This window comes from Orycteropus afer, unplaced genomic scaffold (assembly GCF_000298275.1).
Source record: "Orycteropus afer afer isolate SDZICR_OR568_19922 unplaced genomic scaffold, OryAfe1.0 scaffold00214, whole genome shotgun sequence".
Taxonomy (NCBI): domain Eukaryota; kingdom Metazoa; phylum Chordata; class Mammalia; order Tubulidentata; family Orycteropodidae; genus Orycteropus; species Orycteropus afer.
In genome coordinates this window covers 3,763,841-3,777,638 of record NW_006921801.1, presented here as the reverse complement: position 1 = coordinate 3,777,638, position 13,798 = coordinate 3,763,841, and the positions used below count along the sequence as shown (strand labels likewise).

At 35.4% G+C, this 13,798-nt stretch overlaps 1 protein-coding gene across 1 annotated transcript in view; it reads left to right on the top strand.

Moving 5' to 3' along the window:
• WDHD1 (WD repeat and HMG-box DNA binding protein 1) overlaps nt 1-13,798 on the top strand; it is a 127,164-nt gene that overhangs the window by 49,904 nt on the left and 63,462 nt on the right. The window contains exons 9-13 of the mRNA XM_042781987.1: nt 4,606-4,648; nt 5,253-5,463; nt 8,011-8,198; nt 10,591-10,775; nt 13,390-13,631. Coding sequence (XP_042637921.1) covers nt 4,606-4,648; nt 5,253-5,463; nt 8,011-8,198; nt 10,591-10,775; nt 13,390-13,631 — 869 coding nt within the window. The remainder of the gene's footprint in view (nt 1-4,605; nt 4,649-5,252; nt 5,464-8,010; nt 8,199-10,590; nt 10,776-13,389; nt 13,632-13,798) is intronic.

Below are 13,798 nucleotides of genomic sequence, written 5' to 3'. Positions count from 1 at the left end.
TCCACTAATACTATATTTGTCCTTCTGTGATTGACGTATTTCACTCAGCATAATGTCTTCAAAGTTCATCCATATTATGTGGTGTTTTGCGTACTCTGCATTATTCTTTAGTGCTGCATAGCATCCCATTATGTGTGTGTACCATATTTTGTTCAATTACTCTTCCACTATAAATCCTGGAGATAAGTCCCTTGCCAGGTATATAATTATCGGCAAATATGAATTTGTTGCTGTCACTTTCATATGTGCTCTTTTTGTGGTGTTGATTTCTTTGTTTCATATAATTTTCTATGCTGAGCTCGTTTTGTTTATGAATCATGTTATCACTTCCTTCATTGCTGTTATTTTAGTATTTGCTGAATATTTATGCTCGTTTTCTTTTTTGATGTGAAGTTTTATCATTTTTCTTTGAGGTTACTCTGTGATTTACAGTTTTCTTCCCAAGTTTAGAACAGTCCGTTCTATCTTGTAGTTGTCTTGACTTACCTTGCATCTAGAAGCTCCTTAACTAACAGTTTTTTCCCTCTTTTTGGTTTGTAGTTGTCCTCATTTGTCAATTGATGTCTCTGGTTCCCTGTTTACAATCTTGTAGGCTTTACTTTGGATACTTCCATAGCTGGATTGGTTTCTGGGTTATATCATCATGTGTGTTAATGGTCAGTTGTTGTTGCTGTTGTTGCTTTTCTGTCCAAAGGGCTCCCTTTAGCATCTCTTGTATGGTTGGTCTGGTTTTAACAAATTCCCTTAATTTCTACTTATCTGGAAATGTCCTAATTTCACCAGCATATTTGAAGGACAATTTTGCTGGGTACGTAATTCTTGGTTGGAAATTTTTCTCTTTCAGGGTTTTATATATACCATCCCATTGTCTTCTCACCTGCATGGTTTCTGTAGAGAAATCCAAGCTTAGTCTTATTGGTTGCCCCTTGTAGGTAACTTTTCGTTTTTCCTGTGCTGCTCTCATGATTCTTTCTTTGTCTTTGGTTTTGGTGAGTTTGATGATCATATGTCTTGGTGATTTTCTTTTGGGGTCTGTCCTGTTTGGGGTTCGTTGGACTTCCTGATGGATATATTGTCATCTTTCATAATACCAGGAAAATTATCTTCCAACAAATCTTTGACAATTTTCTCTGTGGTTTTATTTGTCTCTTCTTGTAGAACAGAGTTTCTTAAAAGTATCTCTGTAGTCAGTGGATTAGACCACAAACTACATTCCTTTCTTGGAAAATTGCAATTCATGTAATTATATTAGATGCTCAGAAATGACCTACAGTAAAGAAAACTGTTTAATGTTTTCCAACTGTATTTGGCTAAAGGATTTTTTTCCCTTCTGTAGACTGCCTATTAATATTTCTTGTATTTCCCAGGAATATACTTTGTGATAAACTATTTTAGTATCTTGGTAATCTGGAGATAGTTAAGTAAATGTTTTATAGCTAAATATTGGAGGTAATAACTGATAGGCCTTATTTGTCCTATAAATATTTTCTGATCTAGATTAATCTTAAATCCTAGGGTTACCTGTATATCATCTATGCTTAGTTATCTAGCTTTACTGAGCTGCTTTAAGCAGTCCAGGTTATTTTATACTTTTTTTCTTCCTGGCAGTTGTGCCTATTCGTATTTCAAGTCTTAATTTAGACTTCTGTTTAACGATGGTAGATTTAATGCATGAATCTCCTGAAACTTCCACTAAAACTACATTAGAGGAATTTTTAATATGCACTGTCCCATAAGGATAAAGAAGACAGTTAAATCAATGATAATAGCAAACCTTTGGAGGCTGGAAAGTAGAAAAATGATTGGAAACCAACTTTAGATCTTATAAAAGTTGAATCCTAAGACTACAGTGGGGAAAGCTGAGATACACCACAGTTGGCCTGGCAGAATCCTCAAAACTTCAGAATCTGGTAGCACCAGGTATTTCTAAAAGTGGGACTGAAAACAGGAGAACTGGTTTTATAAGCAAATAGATTTCTTCAATCTCAACAACAGTATGCACAGCCCTCCCTTCCCCACATACGTTCCGCTAAAACTCTGGCGATTTATTCTGTGGAAAGGTAGAACAGAAGATCTTTGGTCTTAGGTTCACTGGGTACAGTTAAGTGGCAGTAGGTGAAGGAGGAATATGGTCTTGAAAACAGAATTAAGTGGAAGTGCATATACTTGAGTATTGAAATTCCCGGGTCACTTTTCTTACTTGGCTCCTGGAACACTGTCAGCTGGTCTTCAGCTTTTCAGGCAGCAGATTAGGAATCTGCTCAAGAGAAAAGACTTAGAGAAAGAAGATTCTTTTTTTTTATTATTATTATTATTGTGATTTAGGTGAAGGTTTACAGAGCAAATCCACTTTCCATACAGCAGTTCACATATACTTTGTCTCATGACATTGACCACAGTTTACCACAATGCAACAGCTCTCCTCCCACTTCTTCCCCATAGTTACCTCTTCCCTGTGTCCATCCCTCCATGCACCTGCCCCCTGAGCTGCCTCCCTGTGCATAAGCAGCCCTTCAAGAAAGAAGATTCTTAACTCCAGGAGAAATAAAAATTTGTAAAAGAAAGGAAAAGTCATCATTGCCAACTGAGGATAGTGATGATACTTACCACTTACTGAGTTACTGTGAAGATTAAATGAATTAGCATGTGTAAAAAGTTAGAATGTTACCTAGCATATTATAAGCTCTTTATAAGTGTTAGCTATTATTCTTAGGAGCTCTGGTGGCGTAGTGCCTAACGCATTTGACTGATAACCAGAAGGCTGGGGGTTCAAACCCACCAGCCACTCCTTGGCTAGAAGACTGGGCAATCTACTTGCATAAAGATTTACCACCTTGGAAAACCAAAGGGGGTCGCTATGAATAGGAATCAACAACTCAAGGGCAGTGAGTTGGGTTTATTATTATTATTATTCAGCTGTGAGTGGTATTTACATAATCATGATGTAAACAGTGAATACTGATCCAACCAAAATGAGAATAAAGGTGTCTGGGTGGTGCAGACAGTCTACACTCAGCTAGTAACCCAAAGGTTGCCTGTTTGAACCCACCCAGTGGCACTGCAGAAGATCTAGGTCTGGTGAGCGGCTTCCATGAAGATTACAGCCATCCCGACTCTGGAGCCTGTGGAACCTTTCCAAATGAACATATAAAGAATCAAATGCCTTAACCCAAATGAAAATATATTGGGAGGAGTGAGAGAGAATAGTGGGCATACGAGGGAGTAGGGGTAATCTGATTGTAAAAGCTTGCCAAATCCTCATCTCCCATAAAGGAAAGTTAATAGAATCTGTTAAATAGAAAAGTCAAAAAAAGCAGTAGAGTATCATTTGCAAAAATTGAGGAAAGTATCAAAAGAAACAAAAGGCTGAAAGCATTTACTTTGCAGGAAAATAAGTTGAGGGCTGTGCAGAGCACTTTTAGTTTTCATGATAAGCCTTGTTAAACTGTTTGACTAATTTATATGCATGTGTAACATTGATAAAAAGTAAATTTAAAAAAATTTTAGTTCAAAGTACATTTTTTATGAAACCTTTTTTAACCTTTCTTTCCAGAATTATGTACTCTGTTTTGCTTTTATTCTTTGTAATACATATTTCTGTCATAACACCTGCAACACTTTATAGTCCTCACCATAAATATAAGGCAAACCCTCATTTCCAATAAGAAAATCCAAAAGCAATTTCTGGCCAACTTGAATATTGTTTTGGTTCTCTAGTGCTGCTGTAACAGATATACTATAAGTGGATGCCTACAACAAACAGCAATTTATTCTCTCACAGTGTAGGAGACTAGAAGTCCAAATTCAGAATGCTGGTTCTAGGGGCTGGGTGAAGGCCCTTCAACCAGGCCCACTGAAGCTACATGCTTCTCTTAACTCATGTAGCTAGTACCTGCTAAGGCTGATGAACCCAAGGTCAGCAAGTAGGATGGCACAATCCAAGATCAACAGGCACATTGTAGGGCACTGTTCAAGTCTAGAAATCCAAATCCGGCACACCACTGGTTCAAGCCCAGAAACTAGAGATGAAGACTCGTCCAAATACAGGATCCAGATGTGCCAAAAAAAACTAGAGACCTTCCTCAGAGCTTCCCCATATGTACTAGAAGCAGGCTACACCCTGAAGGCAACTAATTAGTTATTCATAGCAGATTCCACCATGGAGTTGATTACACCACATTCAATCTCATAAGGGAATAATTGCATCCCCCTGCTTAGCCGCTCAAAACCATGACCCAGTCAGGTTGACACACAACCTTAAACTACCTCGAGTATATAAACTTTTAAGGCTATCGATGAAATTGCCAAATATCTTATATCATTATTAACATAATTGCATATACTTCAAAATATGTTTAAATATATGAATTTAGAAATACGTTTTCTGTTCTCATGTTATTAAACATGAGTTTTATGGAACATAGTCATATTTACTTCCATCTAAAAGGTTTGAGATAATGTCCTTTTGGAATCTTTGAATGCTGCTCTCACTAGAATTTTATACCACACTATTTCCATTGGCTAAACAGTTATAGTTTTCATTCATCTTACAGGAGTAGTTTGTGATTTTTATAATACATTTCCTTACTGTGTCACTTTTTATAGTGATCTCAAAAGTTTGTTTACAGTGATATCAGCACTTGAAATGGTATGCTCCTGTTCCCAGGAATTAATAGTTAAGTCTCTGTTAAACATCTTTTTTTTTTTTTTTTTTTGCCTCCTTTGTTTTTCTGTTGGTTTTATCAGCATCTAAAAAATTAGCTTTAATTGAGGTCATTTAAAGCAAATTTATCCTACTGAAGCAATATCTTTTTCAAAATAAAGGTAAATGAGAGTGTTTTATAATGTGAGAGACTTTGTAGGGATTTGATAAGAAGACATCTGGGGAATAACTTTTTTTGCTTTTTTAAAATTTATTTTGTTGAGAATTTGAGGAATTCTTTTTTACTGAGGAATGTAATAAAAATTTTGTTGAGGAATAAAACCTTGCCTTATATTTGGGTACTTGCAATATCTGTAGAAACATGTCTACACTCCTGCCCTCTCCTCAGACTATAAGCCATTTAAAGTAACAACTATGTCTTATGTGAATATAAGTATAATTCTAATTGATACATTTACTAATCCTTATATATCAGGACATTTTCTTGCTTGGTATTGTTTACTGGTACATATTAAAGGATAACCTTTTGAGTGATTTTAATTTATCCAAATAATTTAATATTTTTCTGATTTTTATTAATTTGTTCAAGGTGTCTAACAGAATAGATAAGGATTACAATAACCTTTTTGATGAAGATGATATGAGCAGTGCTGGTGATTTTCTAAATGACAATGCAGTTGAGATCCCCTCTTTTTCAAAAAGGATTATAAATGATGGTGAGGATGATGAAGACCTCATGCTGACTTCAAGTCATCCTAGACAGAGAAGTCACATCTTAGATGATGATGAAAACTCAGTTGGTATGAATATGACTTTCTGCATGTGATGATCTACTCTGTTGATTAATATTTTTAATCTTTTATGAAGGTTATTATTTAATAGTTAAATTATTATTTAAGTAGTTATTGAATTTGTGGACTGCAGCTAAAGCTGTGCTTAGAGGGAAATTTATAGCATTAAATACTTATATTAAAAAAGAAGGTCTCAAATCAATGATCTGTGCTATTACCTTAATAAACTGTAAAAAGAAAAGGAAGTTAAACTCTAAACAAGTAGAGGGGAGGAAAAGAGCAGAGTTCAGTGACATTGACAACAGAAAATGTAGGAGAAAATCAATAAAGTCAAACACTGATTCTTTGAAAAGATCAATAAAAGTATTAATTCTCTAGCTTGAGAGGTTAAGGAAAAGAGTGTACAAATTACTAAAATAAGAAATGAAAAAGGGGTCATTGGATCCTATAGATGTGCTATCCAAAATGATAGCTACTAGCCATGTGTGGCTACTGAGAGTTTGAAATGTGGCTTGTCCAGAGATGTGTTATAAGTATAAACTGCAATCATATTTTGAAGACATGAAAAAAAAAAAAAAACACCTTAGTTATTTTTTTGTGGAGTACATGTTGAAATGACAGTATCATAGATATATTGATAAAATGCAGAATATTACTAAAATTTCACCCCATTTTTACTTTTGTTTTAGCATAGCTACTAGAAAATGTAAAATTATATTTGCAACACTTCTGTAAGGCATCACTACTTTTGAATAGTAAGAATAATAAGAAAACAGTAAGAGAAATATTATGAACAATTTTGTACCTATAAATTCAACAACTTAAAGTAGACAAATTATTTGAAAGACAGAAACTGCCAAAGCTAAATAACCTGGATAGTACTATATTATTTAAAGAAATTAAATTTAGTTAATAAAAGCCTTTTAATAAAGTGCTTATTGCAACAACTTATAAACTAAACTAACACATTTGTGAACATACCAGGTGAAATGCCTGGTAAATCGTGCTGCATTTAAATTGTTCAGAGCTTATAGAGCATTTTGGTCTTTGGACTCCTTTACAATTTTCAAAATTATTTAAAGAACATTTGTTTATGGAGTTATATCTATTGTTATTTAACATATTAGAAAGTAAAACAGATTTTCAGAATATTTGTTCATCTAAAAATAACACTAATAAACTATATTTGAACATGTTGTTGTTGTTGTTATGTGCCGTCAATTCGGACCCGACTCATAGTGACCCCTCCTTGGGTTTCTGAGGCAGTTATCACTATGGAAGTAGATTGCCCCATCTTCCTTCCGAGGAGTGGCTGGTGGGTTTGAACCACCAGCCTTCTGGTTAGCAGTCAAGTGCCTTAGGCACTATGCTACCAGAGCTCCTATATTTGAACATAGTATTTTTTTAAAATGAAAAATAGCTACATTTACCAAAACAAAAAAGAATATAGTAAAATTAGTGACATTATTTTTGCAAATGTCTGGCTTAATTGAAGACAGCTGGGTTCTTTTGTCTGCTTTTAGATTCATTCTGTTGCTATATACAGACAATTCCCGGGTTATGAATGTCTTGTGGCCAACTCTTGACTTGCCCTTTAAAGTTCCATAAATTTGCTCTCACTTTGAAACAATGGAACCATCCCCTATAGGCAACAAATTGTTCATCATAATCACCTTCACTTGCTTCATTTGCATTGCAGCTTTTAAATCGTTGAAAAGACTTTAAGCCTTTTCTTGCACTAAAGTAAGGCTAAATAAGAACTTTATGTACCTATTCCAACTTACCTACAAATTCAAGTTAAAGATGCACTTAGGAATGCATCATTCATAACCTGGGGTCTGCCTGTATTGTTTTTGCTTGAAGTACATGAAGAAAATTTGGCCTCAAACAGATGTGTCTCTTGAAATGGAAGCAGTACTTTAATAATCGTGGATAGTATTCTTTGATATTGTACCAAAACTTGCCAAATGATAATTTTGTAAAGATTACTTTCAATGGAATCTGAAACTTTTGTAGTGAACCTTTGTGGCCCTATTACATTAAAATGTGTTGGTCTGTCTTATACCTTGAATGGTTCTTTTGTCCGTGTGTGATTTTGTAACATATGCATTAGTTTGGAAAAGATTAGTCCGCTGAGGTTTGCAGACCTTCTGAATATTACTGACGTCAAGTACTGTCAGTTACTTTTCTTGAGTCACAGGCTCACTTTGCTCGTTTTCAAGGAATGTTTGCCAGATACCCAATTCTGTATAACCATAGTTTATCTGATATTTATTCCTTCAAGAAAAAATATTGTTCCATGAAAAATACCGCTAGTTCAGCCTGTACTTCAATTAACTGTATAAGTTTTCCTGAGACTACAATCATACTTTAGTGTGTATCAGAGGAGCTTTTGTACTAACAATACAAATGTTAACAAAGTAAAAAAGACAAATAACATGTTAGTATTATTAAGCATGAATGGAAAAATGGGGATGGTAGAGTCCATAATGCTTTTCTTTTTTTTTCAGGTCCCTCCTACTTACATTTCTCTAATTATAACTCTTGGTATTTTAGATGTTGGATTGCTAAAAAGTGGTTCTAGTCTTCTTAAAGAAGAGGAAGAAAATACTCAGGCAGACAACATTCACAGTCTACCACATGTAACATCCCAAAGGCCATTTTATGATGGGCCTATGCCAACTCCCCAGCAAAAACCATTCCAGTCAGGTTCTACACCCTTGCATCTCACTCACAGATTCATGGTAAGCCTTGAATCTACATTTACTTTTAAATAGTTTTTCACTAAGTTAGTTTTGTTTGATAAATTTTTTTTTAAAAAAAAAAGTCTTAATTAGCTGGCATAGAGCATTTTGGTTGATTACAATTTTGTAGTTGATTTATTTTATGGTTAACTCAAATTTTCAATCTTACCTCAGCTTTATTATTGGAGATTACGTTAAATAAAATTTTGCTTTACAAAATGACATTTAGTGAATATAATTTAATATGACTATCTTGAAATACCTTTTGACTATACTTTTGAACCTTGTCATATTTATACATCTCAGTATAAATTATGCTAATTCTTTTTTAAAAATTTTTATTGTGATCTGGGTGAAAGTTTACAGAGCAAATTCATCTCCTATATAGCAGTTCACATGACATTGACTAGTCTCCCACAGTACAACACCTCTCCTCCCACTTCCTCCCCATAGCCACCTCTTCCCTGTGTCCTTCCCTCCATGCACTCCTGCCCCACCCCCAGATGTCTCCCTGTGCATACACAGCCCTTTATTCTCCCATGATTGATCTCTCCAGGGAGTGTATCTACCTAATGTAAATGTTTAGCTCATATGCCTGTCTTTTGTTAGTCTGAAAGCCATAGGGGTGGGTTCAATTCCAGACCTGAAGGGCAAGTTGTTGTTGTTGTTGTTATGTGCCCTCGAGTCAGCCCTGACTCATAGCGACCCCTCCTTGGGTTTCCATGGCAGTATCACTATGGAAGTAGGATTGCCCAACCTTCCTTCCGAGGAGTGGCTGGTGGGTTTGAACCGCCAGCCTTCTGGTTAGCAGTCAAGTGCCTTAGCCACTATGCTACCAGAGTCTGAGGAGTTCCACCAGGCTTTATCAGACCAGCAAACCTTGTCCCTCCCCCCTCCTTTTTTTTGTTTTTAAATGATTCTGAGTTTTGTTCCACATTACTCTCCTACTTTATCCAGGATCTCCTACATAGATCTCCCTCTGAGTGGTTGACAGTGGTAGCTGGGCACCATCTAATTCTTCTGGTCTCATAGTAATATAGGCTGAGGAGCACATGGTGTACCAGTTCTTTGGACTAATTGTTTCCATGTGTCTTTGGTTTTCTTCATTCTTCTTTGCTCTGGATGAGGAGAGACCCATTGTTGCATATAGAGGGCCACTTGCAAGCTTTGAAGATCCCAATTGCTACTCACCAAAGTAGGATATGGGCTAATGTTTTTGTGTAGTATGTTATGCCAATTGAATTTGATGTCCCCTGTGACCATGGTCCCTAGCCCACAGGTCCAACTACTCCCTCCCCCTGGTAGCTGTCTGTGGCCAAGAAGTGACTACTACTTTGTCCTTTTTCAGCTCTACTATATACCTCGAAATTCTTACAGAACATACAGATACACTTGTAGAAACATTGTCTGCCAACCCTGTACATGGTTATGGGGACACTCCCCCCTGTACAGACATACCTAATAGTTCAGCCTGTCCACTCTTCTATCCACCTGTAGATCAATGTTTAAAATATGCTAATTCTTAAACACTAGTTAGAAGGTTTTTTTAAGAAGGCAGATCCTATTACACAATATTAGAAGATAAGTACTATTATAAAACAAAGTGAAAAAACTACCCTTTCCCCAGGACTTAAGTTTGAGAACATAAAAAAGTTTACTATTTCTATTTGCTGGTTATTTGAGGTTTTCCTTGATGAGGGGGCTTTATCGTCCTTTTTGAAAGGTGTAGCACTGAAACGAATTTGTACCTAAATATTAAGGATGGTGTTTTATTTTAATAGATTTTTTTTATTGCCATCACTCATCATCAAGGAATAGGTCTTAAATTTTTTATGAGTGTCAAACTATTTTATTTATAGTTGTATTCGTGATAAAGGAAATGAAACACTAGGGCGTAATGTGAGCCGATAATGTACATTAGTGGAAGGTAAGTTTCCTAAATGCTATCAATTTCTGTTGTCTTAAATGTGTAATTTGTTCCTGTAATATAAACCAATTAGTTGAAATAGAAAAATCTACTGTTATTTGCATCCATATTTCTAATTAAACTACAATTTTGAAATGTTTCTTTTAAAGAATTTAATGGTTTGGTTGTTCAAAGGCCAGTTGTAAAGTATTTTCTTTATGACAGTTGTGAGATTTATTTTTTTAAAAATTAAATGAGGTAATGTATTTACTAATATATAAGTGTATGTTCCTTTTTCTCATGAAAAAAAAATAATTATAGCTCTGATGTTACTACTGTTATCTAAAACTGAGTTAGATGAACTCTGGTTCCTCTCATAACTTAAACATTAAATGATAGTATTTGTTAATTTGTGCTATTTCAACTTGCTGATTGCTAGGAGCTTCAATTTTTCTCAGACTTGTATTTAATCTTACATGTTTGTAGGTGTGGAACTCTGTTGGAATTATTCGCTGCTATAATGATGAGCAAGACAATGCCATAGATGTGGAGTTCCATGATACCTCCATACACCACGCAACACACTTATCAAACATTTTGAATTATACAGTAGCAGATCTTTCCCATGAAGCTATTTTGTTGGCCTGTCAAAGCGCTGATGAACTAGCAAGGTAAATTCAAGATTATTAGGACGAATCTGGCACTATTGATCTGTAATATACAATTATTGAAATTAAAGACAAAAAATTAATAGAACAAGGTATCTTTTGGAGAATGAAATTGCAGAAAGAGTGTAGGACAAATACTAGCACACCCATAACACCTCAGAATGCAAGTGTTTGTTTTTGCCCCAGTTGTACCCTTTTTACATTGTCTAACTGCATGTCAAAATGATGTATGCTTTGTAATGCAGAAAGTTGGATTCTTTCTTACATGTTTTCTTTTTTATTACTATTATATGAATAATAAGCATTCATCGTAAAAGAAAAATATCCTTGGCAATTAAGGAGTTCTGGTGGTGTATTACCTAAGGCATTTGACTGTTAACCAGAAGGCTGGAGTTTCAAACCACTAGGCACTCCTCAGAAGGAAGGTTGGGCAGTCTACTATAGTGATACCACCTTGGAAATGCAAGGAAGGGTTGCTATGAGTTGGATCCAACTTGATGGCAGTGAGGTTTGTTTTTTTTTTTTTTTGGTGGCGTAGTGCCTAAGGCATTTGACTGTTAACCAGAAGGTTGGCAGTTCAAACCCACCAGCCATTCCATGGAAGGAAGATGGGGCAATGTATTTCTGTAAAGATTTATTGCCTTGGAAACCCAAAGGGGGTTGCTATGAGTTTGAATTGACTTGATGGTAGAGAGGTTTTTTTTAGTCCTAGGCAGGAGGACTGGGCAAAGGAGCTCTAGGTAGTGCAGTGGCTGATGTATTTGGCTGCTAACCAGAAGATTGTTGGTTTAAACCCACCAGCTCCTCTGCAGGAGTAAAATTGAGGCAGTGTGCTTCCATAGAGATTTACAGTCTTGGAAACCCTATGAGGCAGTTCTCCTGTCTTATACCATCACTATGAATTGGAATCAGCTCCATGGCAATGGGTTTAGTCCTGGGCCACTATTAATTTGTTTTTCTGTTACTGTAGGCTAGATTCTAAACCCCTCTAGGGAAAAAAGAAACACACTCAAAAATGTTATCAGTCTTCACTGTTCATAAATTTGCTCTTTTTCACTTAGTATATTTTGGGCTTTATAGATACATAGGTAGGTAGGTAGAGTTAGAGACAAAATTATGATATAAAGCAAAGGACACAGAATCTTTTTTTTTTTTTTTTAAAGAAAATACTAGTATTTTAGTCAGCTTGTTAGTCCAGGCAGGTTGCCCTCTCTTGATCTCTTCAGCTGATCATAGTACTGATGTACGTGATCATGGATTTTAATAACTCGCAGGTGATTTGAAGTTAAAATCTTTTTGATTGTATATATTAGCTCCTTGCTGCTCTGAGTGTGTTCCACCAACTAGGGATGTGGGTCACCTGAGAGCTTGTTGGAAATGCAGTGTCTTTGCCCAGCCTCAGCCCTACCGAATCAGAGTCTGCATTTTAACAGAATCCCCAGGTGATTGAGTCACGGTAAAATCTGAGAAACACTTTCTTAGGTCATTTTAACATTAATTGGTATCTTCCTTTACAAATTTTAAAATCAACTCAAAACTTCATACAGTCAGTTTATTAAAATAAATGACAATTGACTTCAGTGCCTCTAGCTCAAAATATCTTACACCATTAGAGCATTTATTTTCATGTACAGTTTTGATTTTAGATGTTCTTTGTTTTCCTTAGATGTATTATTTCACAGCTGTATATGTTTCCTTTTCATTTTAAAATTGAATATTAAAATTACTGTTCAGAAAGCTAGTACTATCTGATTCCAAATATTTATGGTGTCTATAGCATTCCAAAGTTCAATGAATTTGGGTTTAATAGTAACTTACGTGTAGTATATACATGCAAAGAAAAAAGACTGGTAACAGTGGTTGGCAATCTTACTAGCAGAATTATATTTTCTTTCTTTTCCATATTAACATTGAGGAGCCCTAGTGGTGCAGTAGCTAAGCTCTTAGCTGCTGACCAAAATTCAGCAGTTTGGACCCACTTGTTGCTCCCAGGGAGGAAGATGTGACAATCTGCTTCTGTGAAAATTACAGCCTTGGAAACCCTATGGGGGAGTTCTATTCTGTGCTGTAGGTTTACTATGCGTTAGAATCAACTCAATGGCAATGAGTTTGGGTTGGGTTGGTATATATTAACTTTTTTTTTTTTTTTTTGCAGTGAGTGAATTTATCATTTAGATGTTTCCTTTTTTAAAATTTTGTTATGATTTTGCATGCATTTATAATACAGGATCACACTCTACATGTAGCTTTTTAGCCTTCCTCATTTTATTTAACATAATGTTATAGCCTTTCTTGTATCTAAATATTCTTCAAAAACTTGACTGCTAATGGTCAGTGTATGGTATTTTTACATAAATAACATGTTATACAGTTTTTGTAAACTGTACACTGGTTCTGTATGTGCTGTGCACATTATTTATGTTGGCACATTATATGCAACAATACAGTAGTTCATTTTAAGGATATTTCATAATTATTTTCTTAAAGCCATTTCTTGTACAATTAGTTCCTAATAGAAGAATAAACTATTTGGTTTTGTTACTTGGCATTGTGATTAGTTATGTATGTACATATAAATATGAAAATTTGAATGTTTCTGTCTTTTCTGAATTTTTAGCACGCTTCACTGCCTGCACTTTAGTTCCTGGGATTCAAGCAAAGAGTGGATAGTAGATATGCCTCAGGATGAGGATATCGAAGCCATTTGCCTTGGTCAGGGGTGGGCTGCTGCTGCCACTAGTGCCTTGCTCCTCCGACTGTTTACTATTGGGGGCGTTCAGAAAGAGGTCTTCTGCCTTCCTGGGCCTGTGGTGTCAATGGCAGGATACGGAGAACAGCTTTTCATTGTTTACCACAGAGGTAGATTATTCTCAGTCTTTTTGTAATTTTACCATTACTTGAAATAAAATGACAGTTACTTGAGCATTTAAAAAATGTATATACTTTCTTTTTGGGGGGTTATGTATCTCATTTTACATTATTTTAGTATTTACATTAGTGTTGTTGTTGTTGTTGTTAAGTGCTGT